The sequence below is a fragment of the Typopeltis vanoorti genome, chromosome 2 (genome assembly GCF_054136105.1).
Source record: "Typopeltis vanoorti isolate ZY-2024b chromosome 2, IOZ_Tvanoo_1.0, whole genome shotgun sequence".
Lineage (NCBI taxonomy): Eukaryota > Metazoa > Arthropoda > Arachnida > Uropygi > Thelyphonidae > Typopeltis > Typopeltis vanoorti.
Genome location: NC_143550.1, coordinates 35,363,286 through 35,381,252, shown reverse-complemented (window position 1 = coordinate 35,381,252; position 17,967 = coordinate 35,363,286). Strand labels below are relative to the sequence as shown.

Genomic DNA, 17,967 nt, shown 5'->3' with positions numbered 1-17,967 from the left:
TAGATGAGGGGAATGGATACACCATGACACTTTTGGATTTTGCTAAGGCTTTTGACAGAATGCAGTATGGAAGACTGTTGCATAAATTGGAGACTTTGGGATTGGATTATAAACTATTTGCATGGATAAGAGGATGGTTGACTGACAGATACCAAAAAGTGGTATATGGGGGATGTCAATCTGCACGATTCAAGATAACCAGTAATCAGTCCTTGGTCCATTGTTATTCAGTCTGTGCACTAATGACATTGGGAAGCATTTGACATGTCACATACAGGTATTTGCTGATGATGCAAAGATAGGTAGGGGTAATCAGGAGTACTGCTGATATGCACTACTTGCAGAATGATTTGAATAGGCTGGAATTGTGGGCATGCAAAAATTGCTGTCATTTCATAAATGTAAAGTCGTGCTTTGGTGTGATTAGATATCCAATGTGGTATTGGTGGAAATATGTTTGAAGAAACAAATGAGGCTAAGGATCTTGGAGTTTTAGTAGACAGGAAGTTGAAGTTTAAGGGCCATATAGCAAAAATTGTAAATACGACTCATAGAATAATGGCAATGCTGAAACGAACCTTGACATGCAAAGATAAGGAAGCCATTTTGCCTGTTTTACAAGGCCTTGAAAAGACCTTACTTGGACTTTTGGGTGCAGATCTGGTCTCCTGGTTCTTTTCAGTGGTGATTCTGATACAGTGGAAAGAGTGCAAAGTAGAGTGTTAAAAATGATATCTGGATTGTGGAATACAGATTATGAAAATAGATTGAAAATTTGTAGGCTGCAGATACCAGCAAACAGGAGAAAGAGGGGTGATATGATTGAGACTTACAAACTTCTGAAAGGGTTATATAGGATTTCAGTAGATGGAATTTTTCATTTTATAGAGTGTAGAGAAAGGACGCGAAGGCAACCACGAAAGTTAAGAATGAATGCTATCAATAAGGGAGTTAGGGCCTGATTTTTCTGTCATAGAATAGTGCTTGATTGGAATGGATTGCTATTGGATGCTGTGTTTGTGTGTGTGTGTGTGTGTGTATGTGTGTGTGTGCAAGGCATGAATGAATTCTAGAACAGGTATGACAGCTGTTGCAAATAATATGGCCTCCCTCGATGAGTTCCTGACTCCCTGGAGGTCTCTCTTAATAATAATAATTATAATAAATGAAGTAAGTCTGGATATAGGCCTTTAAATGAATATAGAGAAATCAAAAATACTATATATTGGGAATACTTCAAAACACAAACAAATTGAAATAAATCAAAGACTGATTGAAATAGTGAATTCATACAAATATCTAGGACAAATCATTACAAGCAACCATGAACTTGATAATGAAAGTTCATGGTTGTTTGTAATAAGCTAGAATTAACAACAGGATGGAAAGGTTTTACCCATTATAGAGAGCTATTTTATAGAAAGCAATTTACCAAACTGCCTACAAAGAAAGATCTACAACCACTATGTATTCCCAACAATGACATATAGTAGTGATACTCGGAGTCTGACCAAAAAACACTTAGAGAAACTGAAAACAACACTAAGAAACATGAGAGTCATTTTCTGAATAACCCAGTTACATAAAAAGAATGATATTTGTATAAGGAAGCAAACAGGGAATTGACGTTACCTTAGTAATAAAAGTCAACAAATTCTGCTGGACAGGACATGTGATGAGAATGTTTCACAACAGATGGGCAAAGAGAACAACAGAATGGACACTAAGAAACATCAGAAACCAGGTGGACCAGTGGTAAGATGGGACGACACATGTTTTTACGGTGGAGAGATGCACAAGACTGACTGAAAATGGAAGAAGCATGGAGAGCCATTCATCCAGCAGTAGACTGAAGAAAGCTGTTGATGATGATAGTTCCAAACATATATAAGCTTTGTTCTGTCGACAGCATGATTTTCCAGTATTTCTTCTATTCTGTTTCTTTCTGTTTCCTTTTATTTTTTTATTTATTCTTATGGCAAAAGGAATACAGAACAGCTACAGGTCAATGTCCAGTCTGGAAAGCCAATCCAAGGCCTCATCCGTCACCTTGTGGATATCCTGTAGGCCACCACCGTGAAATTGGCACCTTGGGCAGTCGTTCACAATATGAGTAATCGTCTGAGCCAATGGAGAACAATCACAATATGGGTGGTCTAACAGCCCCCATTTATGTAGTAGGTGGCTGCATCTGCCCCGGTTAGTTCTGATACTGTTGATTGATGACCAAATCTTCCTAATAAGAGCAAAACCAGGCTACAGAGCACAGGGATCTTCTAACAGGAAGCCGTTTGTTGGGAGATTGTTGGACCAGTATTCTCTCCACATGTCAGGTGTTGATGGCAGGGCAGCTGAAGAGAACTCATCCATGGTCTAGAAAGGCTTTCTAGATTTTAGATGAAGACTAGGTGGATTTATGAGAGTCTGATGTAGGGACAGGAGTGGGTTGCTCATTGCTTTATTAAATTCTTTAATCGAGGCTAGTCTTCTCCGTATGTTTGGTGGAGGAATGTTAGATAGGACAGGCAGCCAGGAGAGGGAGAGGGGCGCTTCTCACTGTCCCACTAATTTTGTGCATGATAGAGTTTAGCTGGGTTTCTATAATGTTAGTGTGTGTGTGTGTGTGTGTGTGCACGTCTTTCCCAGACAGAGGCACAATATTTTGCTGCAGAGAATGTGAGGGCTAGTGCAGATGACCTTAGAACTTCTGCACCACAACCCCAGGTTGTTCCAGCAAGCCTTGAAATAATATTGTTTCTTGTTTTCATTTTGTTGGACAGGTTGGTAATATGCCTTTTATAGGTTAGGCTTCTGTCCAGGCTCAATCCAAGGTATTTCAGATGAGGCTCATGTTCTATCATTTTTCCACAGAAAGGAAAGATTGAGGTGTTGGTTTGCCTCTGCATTGTTCAGGTGAAATACTGTGGACACAATTTTTGTTGGATTTGGCTTCAAGTACCACTGCTTGAAGTACTCTTCCAGGATGTTCAGGTCTGTGTTCAAGGTTGATTCCAGGTTGGCAAAGGAGGTAGATTGATATAGGATCGCTAGGTTATCAGCGTACACATACTTGCTTGAGCTGGTATGTGGTAAGTCATACACGTAGATGTTAAAAAGTAAAGGGGATAACTCAGAGCCACGTGGGAGACCATTGTGAAGGAATCTGGGCCTACTCTTTTTTCTTCCAATATGGACCCGGATCTTTCTGTTGGAGAGAATGGATTCAAAAAGCTGGAAAGATTTTATGCATCTTATAATATTTCCTAACTTTAGGAGGAGGCCTCCGATCCAGATTGTCATAAGCTTATGTTAGGTCAATGAAAATGGCTCCAGATTTAAGTTTCTTCTGGAAGCCTGCTTCAATCTGTGTTGCCAGGACCTGGTCAGAGCAACTTCTTCCTGGCCTGAAGCCAGCTTGTTCAATCCAGAGTGCTCTTTTGATGAGTGGTGAAATTCTTTTAAGGAGAATTCTTTCAAAGAGCTTAAAGGTGGAGCAAAGCAAGGAGATAGGTAGTAGATTTTTCACATCATTTAGATCTTTCCCTAGTCTGGGCACTGCAATTATTTTGGCTTCCCACCACAGATTTGGTAGTTTTCCAGTCATTATATGTAATTTCTGAGAAAAGGGTGGCCAGCCATGTTTGCTGTTGTTGACCGAGATGTTTTAGAAACTCAGGGAGGATACCATCCACTCTTGCAGCCTTGCCATTCTTGGTGAGTTTTAAGGTTACCTGTACCTCTTCCCGAGATACTGGGTGTACAAGTTCAGGAAGCTCAGGGTCCGTCTTCAGGATTTGTCTGATGGAAGATTGCACAGTAATTTTCCTGATAGAGCTGGGACGTATCTTGGAGGTTTTCAATAAGTGAGTAGCCATTTGATCAGGAGTTATGTCTGTTCTTGGTTCTGCTCCACCTAATTTTCTCTGAAGTGACCAGCTTTTCCGGCTAGACGTGGTGAAATCGAGTTCATGTATGGTTGAGATCCATCTTTCCTTTCTGTTTTTATCTAATGTTGCTATGAGCTCCTTAGCAACAGTTGGGTCTTTGGTCTCTTCATATTTGGCTAAAAGTTCCTCAGTTTCTCTATGGGATTTATTGTTTTCTGTAGCCTCTAGGAATAGAGGCTTTGGCTGCATTTTTGATTAGTTTAACAAATCTTGGATAGCAATCTAAGATTGCTATCCAAGATTTGTGTGGAATTGCTTTAATGGTTGCTCGATTTGTTTCTGAAATGCATTTCAGTTGAACCTGCGAAGGTTCCATCTAGTGATTGCTGATGACTGGGATTGTTGTGCCTGTCTCTGTTAGTGTAGGACAATGCTGACTATTAGGGAATCTGTTGAGGATGGTTCTGGTTGTTGGCAGAGGGTGGTCTTCAGAGTCTATGCACAGATCTGGGGTGTAGGTTCTGTTCCATCTGGCTGAGTGGAGAGTGCATTTGCTTCCTTTTATGTTTCCTTTGTTTCATGGGAATGAAGTGGGGAGAGGGGGGGGGAATCAGCCTTTTACCTAAATTTACTCTAACAAACCTTGTGCTATAAACTATTTCTCTAGTTCCAAATGGTTTGTTATAGTGAATACCTACTGTACTTTGTTATTGTAAATTTCTTTAACATAAATTTCTGCTGTAGGTCTTTGGCTAGAATTTTTCATTGTAATTGATTTTTGCTATTACAGCTTTGTAGAAGATTCACTTACTAACAAAAATCCCAGCCAAATTTCCATAAGTACAATGCTTTTCTAAAGGAAATTTGCTATAACAAATTCTGCGATTCCTGTCTGTCTGTAGTGAGGGTTGACAGTAGTTTGGTATAGTGAATAAGATTTCTGAAATAGTGCTCTGTGAGAGCTGACAGGTTGATTCCAGGTTAATATAAAAGTTTTCTTTTTATATACTTCATATGTGCTATGTATAGTAATGATGAATTTTTATAAAATAAGATACTTGTTCTGTTTATATTTCTCCTAAGTTTTCTCTTAGATTTTATGTAATCATTTCTGCTACTCATTAATTTTGCTATTTACAGGATGGAAAATCGTCATCAGCAGTATTAGTTTGTGCATTCCTGGTGTTTTGTCATTTGTACCAAAAACCAGAAGAAGCCCTACAAATGTTTGCTATTCAGCGTTGCCCTGTTAATTTAATACCTTCTCAGTTGAGGTAGTGTGTGAATTATATTTTCTTTTTAGCATTTTGGATTATTATCTTTTATGCATAATCTAAGAAGGATCATATCATTTTGTAATATTATGACAACATGAAAATTGTCTTCATATAGCACTTGTCATTTATGTACCTTATTATATTCTGTTTCTACATTGAATCAGTAATTATGTGAGCAATTTTGACAATTTTTGTGTCTGTTTCCATTATCAGTTATATTTGATGATAGATGAGAAGAAATTTAAGTTTAATGTTAAGCAAGGGTCATTTTTACCCTTTATAAAAGCATTTCTCTCTCACTGATTCCTCTTTTACAAACACACACACACACACACACACACACACACACACACACACACACACACACACACACACACACACACACACACGTGTGCGTGCAGCTTTTATACCTTGATTATAATAAATTTGTTAACTTATTAAAATATATAAAATAATTATAACACATAAATAACAATCAGGATGTAATAACATTTACTTTGGTTTAATATTTGTTATTTGGTTTTAAATTGCATATTATCTTTCTTTCTTTCTTTTTTTTTAATTTATTATAATTTGCTCATTGATCCATTGGGAATAGTTGGTTTAAGGTATAAAATGAGGAACAAACATTAAAATGTATGATAATGAAACCAAACAAATTAACCTATATATTTTTGAAATCATCTTTCATAATTATCATCCAATTCCTTATATTATTTTAAAGAGATGTACACGATACTATGATAGTACTACACAACCAGCTTGGTTAGTGGAATGGATTTTTTAAAATTAAAATTTTTGTTTTTTTTATCACTTTCACACACAAAAACTCTTCTGAAGCCATGAGGCCTTTAGAAAATAAATGCAATATGTGGGCTGGGGTCGAGAGCAAAGTAATCTGTTGATATTCTTCTTAAAGAGCTGGAGATTGTAATCCTTGGGACGTGCTTTGTGGTGAAGACTGTTTCACAGAACTGATATACATAGAAGGAAAGGCGACTATGAGTAACAGATTTGGCGAGTTTGCAGTTCAGATTGTAAAAATGTTGGGCAGATTCTGCTCGTGTTTTATAGGTTTATCAGAAATGGGAAGGAGGGCATAATGGATGCTAGTTTTTCTGAACTGTACCCTGTAATAGAGACATAATACAGAAATGGACTATTTATTGTAGGTTTATCAGAAATTGGAATGGAGATAGATATAATGGATGCTACTTCTGCTGAATGTCCATGAAAAAATATTTGTAGAAGAGAATGCAGAAAAAGGACCATCTATGAGAGAGAGTGGCTGAAGATTGTAAGATCGGCATCATCAATCAGCTGAACTTCTCTCTTCTGAACTGCATCAAGAATTTTGAGAGAGGTGTACCATCCTATATGTGAGGAATATTCCAAGGTTGGCAGATTTGAGATTAGTAAAGAGGAAGCAAGTGGGCAGGAGAAGTAATGTTCTTGAGTGAAAAAGTATGCCAAGTTGGATAGGCTAGGAGTAAGAGTCAGTCTGAGACTAGAGATCTGGTCTTGATTGTGAAATTTGGCATTATCAAAAATGAACTGAGAAGAAACTAAGGTCGTTTTTTTTTTACAAGATATAGGCTGAACTCTGTTTTTGAAGCATTGAAGGTGATTGCAGATCTGCTGGCTTACATTATCACCTCTGGATACATTCCATGGCAAAGTTTGCGCTTGATATTTCCAAGGTATTTGTAACTGGATTGCCAGCTTTTTCTATTATCATTCACTACATGTAATGACAGAAGAGTTCCTCCCCCTTTCAAACTTTAATGCATTAGCAGGAAAGTGTGAGGCTACACTATACCTCTTGATGAAATGTTACAGCTAAAGGTGAATCACCTTCATCTTTTTAGGATTTTGATGAGAAGCATGATGGCAGGTAGTCAGCCTTATCTTTAAGTGATATTGCAATGCTACCACTTGAACAAGAAAGAGGTGGAAGCATTGAAGGACAAAAGTTATACCCAGCAGCTTTTGCAAGAAATCAGAAGATACGATTGCCATGGCACAGGTAGTGAGTTTTCTACATTTAGACCTGTCATGTTAGCTTTTTTTAATGATGGGTTTGCAGGTATTGCAAAACCAGTGTAGGCTGTGAATGATGCCGGAGTTTTTATCTCAAGCCACTTAAAATAAGCTGTTTTCATTTCTTGGACTGCCCTGGCACAATTTTTGGAAACTCATGGTTTGGATATAGGGTGGAAATTTTGAATAGAGTGAGAAATGAAAACCTTTATTTCAGCGTAGATAATTTCTGTAACAAAAAGTATCTGGATCTGAAGAATGGAAATGATAATCTCACCATAAATTACCAAAATTACATAACCACTTTTTTAGACAAATTATGAATTCCACAACCGTGTTGTGGTATAAATAACTATTTTAATTTCCCAATGTTTTGACCTTCATATTAAGGTCATCATCTGGAGTATACACATATGTACAGAGACAAGCTGAATTACATTTCACACAGTATGCTAAAAAGACAATGATTTGATCAATGGTTATTCTACTAGCATGATCTCTAGGAGCCTCCGTAGCTCAGTCAGTATAGACAAAGCCCTTTGATCGGAAAGACCTGGGTTCTATTCCCATCTGTGACGTGAGGAACCTTTATCTGGTCTCTTTCAACTAAAGGTGAGTTAGCCGGTCTCATACGGAGGTAGTGCGTTTTTTCATCCAGAAACTCGGGTTTTTCATCTCCAAGAACAGGCAAACCGGCCTCGTGAACACACATGGATTACAGTCATGAATATGTCCCAGCCATATGCTGGTCCTGAGCCCGGAAAAAATTGGAGTGTTGGGGAAAGCAATGGTGAACTACCCTGCAAAAATCTCACCAGGAATACTTTGTGGACATTGCCCACAGAGTCACCTACAGTCAGAAACGACTGAAAGGGAAAATCAGATCATGACCTCTAGGGAAAATATATATATATAAATGAATGCTGATCACTGTGTAACACTAAAGAAAAGGATACATGATAACCACAATAATAAACTTTAATGAAAGTATAGATATTTTGTACTGAAAATAACAGTACATCATCAGTGTGTAGAAACAACAGGAAATCAAAGAACCAGAATAGAAGGTGCATACAATGATTGGTTTACCAGCTAAAAACAGTTGCCATGTGATAGAAATGAATATATTATTATTGAATAAATATAAATTGGCCAACCAGACTGGCTGAGAATGCCTTTGAAAGTATTAAATGAACTTGGAATTGCTTCTTAAGGTAATAAATTTAATCAAGTTTGCACCACTGACAGTCAAAACATGGTATTGGCTAATGGAATTAGATATGAACCTTTTGGTATTAAGACAGGAGTGAAGCAAGGATATCCTTTTAAAGTTAGCATTAAAAAATTATTAGAGAAACTGTAAAAGATAACATAAGTGGAAGAGTAATGTTGGGATATGCAGATGAGATTTGCTTAGTTGGAGAAAATGAAAACATCCCAATTACTTTCACTAAGCTCAAAACCTCTGTTTCAAAACTAGGATTACAATTAACCATGATAAAACTAAATATTGAAAAGTATGTAGAAACAACAACCAGTTTACTATTGAATTCTATCTGTTGTCAGTTTTTGTTACTGTGATGTAATGACTTACGGAGGAAGATAAGATAGCAAATGATTCGTTGCTGATGCTGTGTAGAAGAAATGGATGTGAGTTTTTGGATGTGTGGAGTGAGTTTGTAGAAAAGACTTGTATATGAGGAATAACCTATATCTGCATTGATTTGACATCAGGAATCTAGAGAAATTATTTACTGAAGTTATAATGCAGAGAAAGTCATCGTAGGAGGAGGAATGGTGAAATGTTTGTGTAAGTTCATTTAAGGTATGCAAACATGATAATGATGTGAATGTTTATGGTTATTTATCTGTGAAGGGGTAGATCCTATACTTAAAGTTTGAACTTTTTCAGTGCATGTGTGCAATGCGGAGGATATGAAAGATAAATTTATCCATCTGGGCCTAACTTCAGATATATCCAAAAAAAGTAGGAGGTAATAACTTGTGAAGTCAGTACACAAATATCAGGAGTATCAGGAACAAATCATTTGAGTTTTTGTTGTCTTGGGAGGTACATTGTGAAAGCCAGATTTCACTAATGCCAACAACCTTAGGCATTAGTGAAACCTGACTTTCAGAGCTAGGTGTAATAACTGGAATTGAGTATAACGTGTATAGTATCATTAGGAAGGACAGAAGAGGAGAAAGGTCCTACTAATGATAACTACTAAAAGGTACTACTACTAATAAAAAATAATCCGATTATTTGAGTCTAATTAAATCAGAAACTCATGAAAGCAATAATAGAAATAATATTTACTAAAATAAAGAGCCAAAAGGCTTCAGTTCGGCAATGCAAAATTATATAAATGAAATGGATATTAAATCCAGCATTATTTTGAATGTAGAAACTATGAAAGTTTTGTGTGAAATTTAACCAGAGAGCTTACAGGAATACACTAGCCAGAATTTATGAGTTGCCCTAGTGCAGACCACATAGAAGACATGATCACTTGCCCAAGTGTCCATATATGTCCATATTCGCCTTTGATTGGTCCATTTTGATAAGGTTGGTTTTATTGATCTAACAGCTGTTTTGAATTGGTTGGTTCTCCTCAGAGACCAGGCAGAAATCTTAAGAGAGCAAAAATTCTCGTTCAGTACTAAGGAACTTGAAGTGTCGCAGAGGTGTATTTTTCATAAGCGAACTCTCGGTTGGTGCGTAAAGTATTTACTAAAATAAAGAGACAAAAGGCTTCATTTCGGTGATGCAAAATGATATAAATTAAGTGGTGGATATTAAATCCAGCATTATTTCAAAGCCGAATGTAGAAACTATGAAGGTTTCGTATGAAATTTGACCAGGGAGTTTACGGGAATACACTCGCCGGCATTTGCAAGTTGCCTGACACTTCGAGTTCCTTAGTACTGAATGAGACTTTTTGCTCTCTTAAGGTTTCTGTCTGGTCTCTGAGGAGAACCAACCAGTTCGAAACAGCTGTCAGGCCAGTGAAACCTTATCAGAATGGACCAATAAAAGGCAAATATATGGATGCTAGAGCAAGCGATCATGTCTTCTATATGGTCTGCGTTGGGCAACTCATAAATGCCAGCGAGTGTATTCCCAGCGCTCTGGTCAAATTTCATACAAAACTTTCATACTTTCTACATTTGGCTTTGAAATAATGCTGGATTTAATATCCACTTAATTTATATAATAGTAATAATATTTTATGTAGCAGTGGGCTGAGTTTGAGATTATCTGGTGTGAAGTGAATGAAATAAATGGTATGTCTGTTGCTATAGACTTCATGGTTCATTTGCTAGGGAAAATGAAATGCCTTCCCATGATGTGTACTAAATTAGTAATTATTATGGATGACTTAAGTTATCCAAACATTTTTAGGGTGTCAGAGAAAACTCGTGATAGGAATGAAGGAGAATTTATTGAGATGTTGTACAACAACTTTTTCATGCAGCATTCATTATAATAGATTATGGAGATAACTACTGTGTTAGAGTATTAACTTCAATTTAATATAACCAAAATAATCACTTGATCTTTTGACCTTCATATCCAAGTCATCTGGAGTATACATATTTATGTATATATGTGTGTATACTCCAAATGATGAAATTGATATGAAGGTCAAAGCATTTGCTTTATGAATGTGGAAGAATAACTTCACTGAATGCAGAGGTATGCATGTGTTAGAAGCAGATATGATACTCAAATAATGAGTATCCGCATTGTTCAAGTATCATTGGTATTGTGCAACATGGTGCACAGTTCTAACAGTACATTAGATGAAGAGATAGAGGTGTATTAGAAGAAGGTTCTAGAGTTGTATAACCTTGATAAAAATTTGGCAGTGGGGACAGATGGGATATCCGCATGTATGCTAAAGGTATGTTCAGCCAAACTGATTAGGCCCTTGACATGTTTGTTTGATTTCAGTCTCAGCTCAGGAGGAATCCCCCAAGAATAGAAAGATTATATGATAGTCCCACTCTTGTGTGTTCCACTCTGATGTAATGCGCCACCATGGTGCAACACATCAGCTGTTGCAGAGGGTGGTGCAATAGCTGATGTGTAACTATGAGTTGTCATTATCCCTGATTAAGATAGAGAAGGTGGTAAAAACTCATACAGAAATTGGTTGGCAGACAAGCTATACTTTGCAATGAAACATGTAGGTTTACCAAAGAGTGAGGATCATATTTGAGCAATTCACTCATTTTATAATGTGTCAGCTGAATTGGATAAAGGGGAATGAATATTTTATCATACTGTTGGACTTTGCTGAGACATTTCACAGGATACCACATGAAAGGGTATTATGTAAATTGGATGATATGGGATTGGAATATAAACTATTAACTTGAATTAGCAAGTGGCTGACAGGCATCAGGAAGTGGTCTATTAGGTGTGGATACATCTACTAGATGGAAGATAAACAGCAGTGCACCACAGGGATCAGTATACACATGCAAAACTAGATAGGGTGATCAGGGATGCTACTGATACAGCACTTATTTCAATATGCTATAACTGTAAGCAAAAAATAATGGCTGTCTGATCAGTGTTAAATGCAAAGTTATGTACTTTGGCACAGGTATGCAATAGTATATTATATTGGTGGGATTATGCTAGAAGAAATTGACGAGGTCAAGGAAGTTATAGAGGGGCTATCCTACATAGCAAAAGATTGCAAATACAACTCAGACGATAATTGCAATGACTGAAATAATCATTGACATATAAGGAAGTTGTATATCTCTTTTCAAGGCCTTTTCGATGCATTCACACTAGATGTACTCACCACCAAGTGAGATTGTATCAAGTGATACAATCTCGCTTGAAATATTGTGTGCTGATCTTTTCTCCTTTTTTCCAAGGGAATAAAGAAACTCTGGAAAGGATATAAAGAAGTGTTGCAAATATTGGGATTTTGGAATGTTAAATATAAGGACGGATCGCGAGTATGTGAAGTATGGACACTGGTAAATGGGGGGGGGGTGAATATCAGGAATTCGAGGAAGGCCATACTATTCACACTAGCTATCATACCCATTATTGAATTCATTCTCGCTACTTCAATGCATATAACATCCAACTTCAATCCATTCTAATCACACACTACTCTGTGAGAGAAAAATCTAGCCCTAACCCCTTCTTGACTGCATTTATTCTCCAAGATCCTTAAACTCATCTGTTTAAGCATAATCCCACCAATATAATATGACATTCGATATCTAATCACACCAAAGCGCATGACTTTCATTTATTAACATTGAAATGACAGCCATTTTCTTGCCCACAATTCCAGCCTATTCAGATCATTCTGCAAGTGCTGCATATCAGCATCACTCCTGATTACCCTACCTATCTTTGCAACATCAGCAAAGAGCTGTATGTGGTGTGTCAAATGCTTCCCAGTGTTATTAATGTACAATTTGAATAACAATGGACCAAGGATTAATATTCCCCATATACCACTTTTTGATATCTGCTAGTCAAACATCCTCTTATCATGTCAGTAGTATATAATCCAATCCCATATTCTCCAATTTATGCAACAGTCTTCCATGCTGTATTCTGTCAAAAGCCTTAGCAAAATCCAAAAGTATCATGGTGTATCCATTCCCCTTGGCTAACTCATTGGTAACATATTTATTGAATGTGAGCAGGTTGCTAAAACAGGATCTTCCCTTAGTAAGCCCATACTGTTCATTAGAAAGTCGAGATTCTCTGTCCACCCATTTCTGAGTGCAAACCCAACCAGCTTGTCCAGAATCTTCATTACTGCTCCTGAGATATTGATTGGTCGACAGTTGGAGGCGTCGGTCTTTTCACCACCCTTTTGCAACGGGATTACCATATATTCTTTCCACTTCTGCAAATCTTCCCTGTTCTGAGACTCAAATTATATAGCCTGTTAAAAGACCTGTTCATCATCATCAAATTCTTGCCATGTACCCTCAAATGGTGTGCAGGATATGATAGTACTACATGAAAAAAATTGCATCATTACTAACTTCCTATCTACAATTTTCCTCCAAATCAGTCTGTTACTTGTCAAGACTCCAACATTATCAGATCTTATATTTCTATCGTCTAAGGCACTTTGTACCGTATCAATCCACCTACATCTTGGTCTTCCTCTGGGTCGTTTTGCTGCCAACCTGGCAGAGAACACTTATTTTGCTAATCTTTCTTTGCCCATTCTGTTTAAGTGACCATACCACCGGAGATTAGCTCTGCTAACGCATTCCTGGATGTTGACAATGTCAAGTTCTTTCCTAATATCATCGTTTTTAATATGATATTGTCATTGATGCCATCTGTTAACGCCTATAATCTTTCTCAGGACTCTCATATCTGCGGCCTCTAGTCTTTGGTCAAGTGTTTTACTTCTGACCCAGCTCTCAGATCCTGGTTTGAACACCTTGTATACAGCTAATTTAGTGTTCCAACTAATTTCTCTCTTATTCCATATGAATTTATTCAATCGACTTCCTACCATACCAGCTTTGCTGATTCTGTTGTCTATTTCTATATTTAATTTACCATCTTCAGTAAAAATCATGCCTAAGTAGCTGAAATGTTTCACTTGTTCCACAGGTTCTCCATTCACAACGCAGTTGACATTTTCAATGATTCTGCCTATTTTCATTGTCTTTGTCTTTTTATTGCTGACCTTCATACCATATCTATTACAACAGCTATTCAATTTAGTCAGAGAATCTTGCAGACTTGTAGCAGATTTATTTAGAAGTATAACATCATCCGCATAAAGCAAAGAGCTGACATTAAGATCTCCAATTTTGATATCATGTTTAATACCACTTTCCTTCATAATGTGATCCATATAGATAATGAATAACAGAGGGGATAATGTACATCCTTGTCTCACACCAGATTTAACACTAAACCATCTTCCTATACTTCCTTCAATTCTAACTGCTGACTTACAACTCAAATAAAGACTAAGTATTGCTTGATATAATGCCCCATTGACACCATATAACTGTAGCATATTGAATAGCTTCTCTCTTGGCACTTTGTCATATGCCTTTTCCAAATCGACAAAACTTAAATACAGATCTCTGTTATATTCCCATGCTTTCTTGACTATTTGTCGTAAAGTGAAGATCTGATCCTGACAGCCTCTATTTGGCCTGAATCCAACTTGTTCTTCACCAAGCTTTTCTTCCACAATTAAAGGAATTGTGCTTTAATTGTAAAGGAAAAGGAACTGTTTATAGCCTCAAATTATATAGATGTGCTCAGCTATTGTCAGTAGCTGAGCACGTCTTCAGCACATTTTTCCACTGTTGATGGTTTGGAAACTGGCTGAATTCTCCCCATCCTAAGTTTCATTTGTACAGGACAAGTTTTACATAAATGCAGAAATAACAGCTTTTGTTTTTATTAAATTCAGCTCATCTCCTTGGAGCTGTAGATTTGTTTAATTAAATTTGTTAAACAAGTTGGTCAAATAAGCTATGTCACTTTTGAAATTAATCAAGTTGGCTCGTAAAGAATCATCTCTGTGTTCTAAAAACTGTAGCACTGAGTCAAAGAGTTTATAAAATCGATTCAAACAGCCACTCTTTGATAGCCAGTGAACTTCTGTATGGAGCAGCAAGCAATTGAATTCTTCATCATTTTCAATGCAAAGTTGTCCAAATAATCTGTCATTCAATTAATGACTTGATTTTGTTGACTGCTGTAATTACATAATGTAATGACCTGTGTAGGTGATCACTCAGGTATTTGGCAACTAAATGTTGACAATGAATCACAGTGTACAGTGGGATACATTTGGCACCGCCTCTTTGAAATACGCAATAAACTGCGATAGTGTCCTACCATCGGTAGCAACTGACAAGATGTTATTCAGAGGAATTTCTTTTTCTTTAAAAAAACTCTTCCAATGCATGAAATATCGATTCTCCTTTAGTGTCGGTTAGCAAACTTTTAGCAAATATTAATTCTTGGTATATTTTTTCTTCTTTTATGTACATATGCTAAAAGTAACGCTTCATTTCCTGATAAAATAGACTCATCAAGGTGTATAGAAAGCTAGGTTGTGTTAAATACTCACATAACGAGTCTTAAACATCCTGGACCATTTCATCAATAATTTGTTGCACTGTGTTATTGCTCAAAGGAATTTTCTTGATAATATCAGAGGCTGGCTTGTGCAGTATAGTTCTTCACCAACATTATGCGGTTTTCCCGATTTAGCAGTCAGTAAGGAAATGTTGTAAGAGGCACACAACCCATCATCAACATCTAGTTTGGTTGCTGCTGAAAACATACCTGCCAATGTTGGTTGTTTCAAAAATTTTTCTTTAAGTGCTTGAAAATATGATAAATCCTTATCTTTTTTATTAGCATGAACTTTTATCAAATGTTCTTCTAGTCTTTTGAAGGCTTCATGGATTCATTTGAAAAAAACTTTTTGGCAAATCAGGCACATTGGTAATGTTTTGTTTGTAGGTGACTTAATAAAGCTGTATTTCAAATATTCGATATTATATTGTCTATATTTCTTCTTGAGTTCAGCCATGATGTTATCTGTAAAAAAAAAAAAAAAAAAAGTTAAGTTTACAGAATTGCTAGAATGCAATTTCTCACTTAAACCAAGTTATTTTTACGAGGAAAGGTATAAATATACTCACATGAAACCTGCTGTTTTATTGGAACAACAATAATTTGCTTTGTGTGTAATCTGTGTAAGTAAAGTACCGACTTGGTGTCGAACATGTACTAAAATTTTTATGCGCTACATCAGATTACTATCTCCTTGTCACACAATTCAGAAACAATCTAAAACTAATTTTATGTCTCATGTATTTATAGTATTATACAGTGAACAAGTCATAACATGCACATGTTCCTGCAGATGTGTACTGGGCTTGTAAAATCCCGATCACTTGAAAGTGTCCTCCTGCCATCACTTTGCTTGTTTCAAGACCTGTCATCAGACTTCAGCACCAGTTGGCTGTAACTTCCATTTTGTATGTTTCCTTGGATAATAAAGCAACCAATATGACATTTACTTGTGTTATACAACAGTTATATCATCAAAAGTTTTGATAATAAATTTTTTTTAGCACCTAATTTTTGTCCTTTATGCTTTCACTGACCCCCTTACGTCAATTCAGTGCCTCCTTTTGCTCATGAGGCCACTACCCCCCCCGGATCATTCCAGCACTCCTGGTGGGGGGGCTGTACCACCCACTTTGGGAACCACTGATGTAGATATTTTGCCTTATGTATCATAAGACATCAACAATACAATAACTAACAACAATAGGAATTGAATTAAAAAAAACAGTAGTAGTGCTCATGCTTAATTTGGAATCCCTCTACTTATGCAGTTGCGTGTTCATGGGTTAAAAACTACTTGGCTGAAATTAAAATATACCACATAAATTATTGAATACAATTGAGGATAACAATTTCCCAAACTTTTGGAATAGTGAGACAGTCATTTCGATTAAGATTCGGTCTATGAAGTAAGGCTTCAGCAATTTCTTTATATAACTGTTCATGTTTATATGTGTATCTATGTAGTAACTTGACATTTCGCCATTGGATCCTCTAGTTAGCATCTTCGATTCTGTGTTGTGCAAGGTCCAGATTTGTAAAGTTTGATAAAGCTGATGTGATCTTGATGTTCAGAGATGTTTATTTATAGATCTTCCTGTTTGTCTTTAGTAAGACAAGTTACACAAACATGGTACTTGGTATTTGCCAGGTAACATCATTGGTGAGAGTTTCTTGTGGAGAAGGTAGCCTGTTGTGAATTTGGTTGATGAGTTAATGAATTTAGTAGCAATGAGTTGATATTACTCCCAGAGAAAGGATCATGATCGCAATACTTACTCCCAGCTTAATAATGATCCACCAAAAGTCAGCTCAAAAAACTCAAGTTACTGGATAAAACAACATCCATACATGAAGAAACCATCAAGACTCAAAACATGCTATGTGAGACCTCCCAGAATAGATGGTTCACTAAAATTACATAAAAGTAACTGTTCACTTAGACCTATTGTGGATTCTGTGGACAGTCCCACATATAAAATATCAAGATTCCTACCCTAACCTTCTCCATCCCTTCACTGGCCACTCAACCTCTTAGATAAAAAATTCCATGGAATTTTATAGATGGATGAAAAACATTAAACTAGCAGTTACAGATATATTAGTAAGCTTTGACATTGTCTCGCTCTTCACTAATATCCCTCACAAAAAAACAATAGAATTGTTAACCCAAAAATTATTCATATTTGCAATCATATTAGGTTACTTCACATGGAAAGATAAAATACATAAACAACAGGAAGGAACAGCAGTGGGCTCACCCTTATCACCTGACTTAGCCAATTTTTTTCTTGAACACCTAGAAGACAGAATTTTTGATCTTGGCCCAAAACCAGCAATGTGGCTACGCTACGTCAGTGATGTGGAGTCGCACAGAACCTGAAGTCTATTCATTTCTACAAATAACACCTTGCATCTCCTCGAATCAAGTTCACACTAGAAAAGGAATCATCAACAGATATATCCTTTCTTGTTGTATTCATCCAACACAAACAATATGGATCCGTTTCCACTTCCGTCTACCCAGAGTGCACAAGATTTTTTTCTTCTGAAGAACCCCTAAAACAAAAATTGGAAATTATCCAAGGAACAGACGAAACTAAATGGATATAATCCAATAACAACCCAAAAAATAATTAAT

The 17,967-nt window shown here is 36.6% G+C and overlaps 1 protein-coding gene across 4 annotated transcripts in view; it reads left to right on the top strand.

The window, feature by feature from the left end:
- The window catches only part of aux (cyclin-G-associated kinase), a 482,129-nt gene that overhangs the window by 211,802 nt on the left and 252,360 nt on the right, over nucleotides 1–17,967 (top strand). For all 4 annotated transcript variants that reach the window (XM_090404291.1, XM_090404283.1, XM_090404277.1 and 1 more), the window contains exon 13: nucleotides 5,028–5,161. In XM_090404291.1, the coding sequence (XP_090260417.1) occupies nucleotides 5,028–5,161 (134 nt within the window). The remainder of the gene's footprint in view (nucleotides 1–5,027; nucleotides 5,162–17,967) is intronic.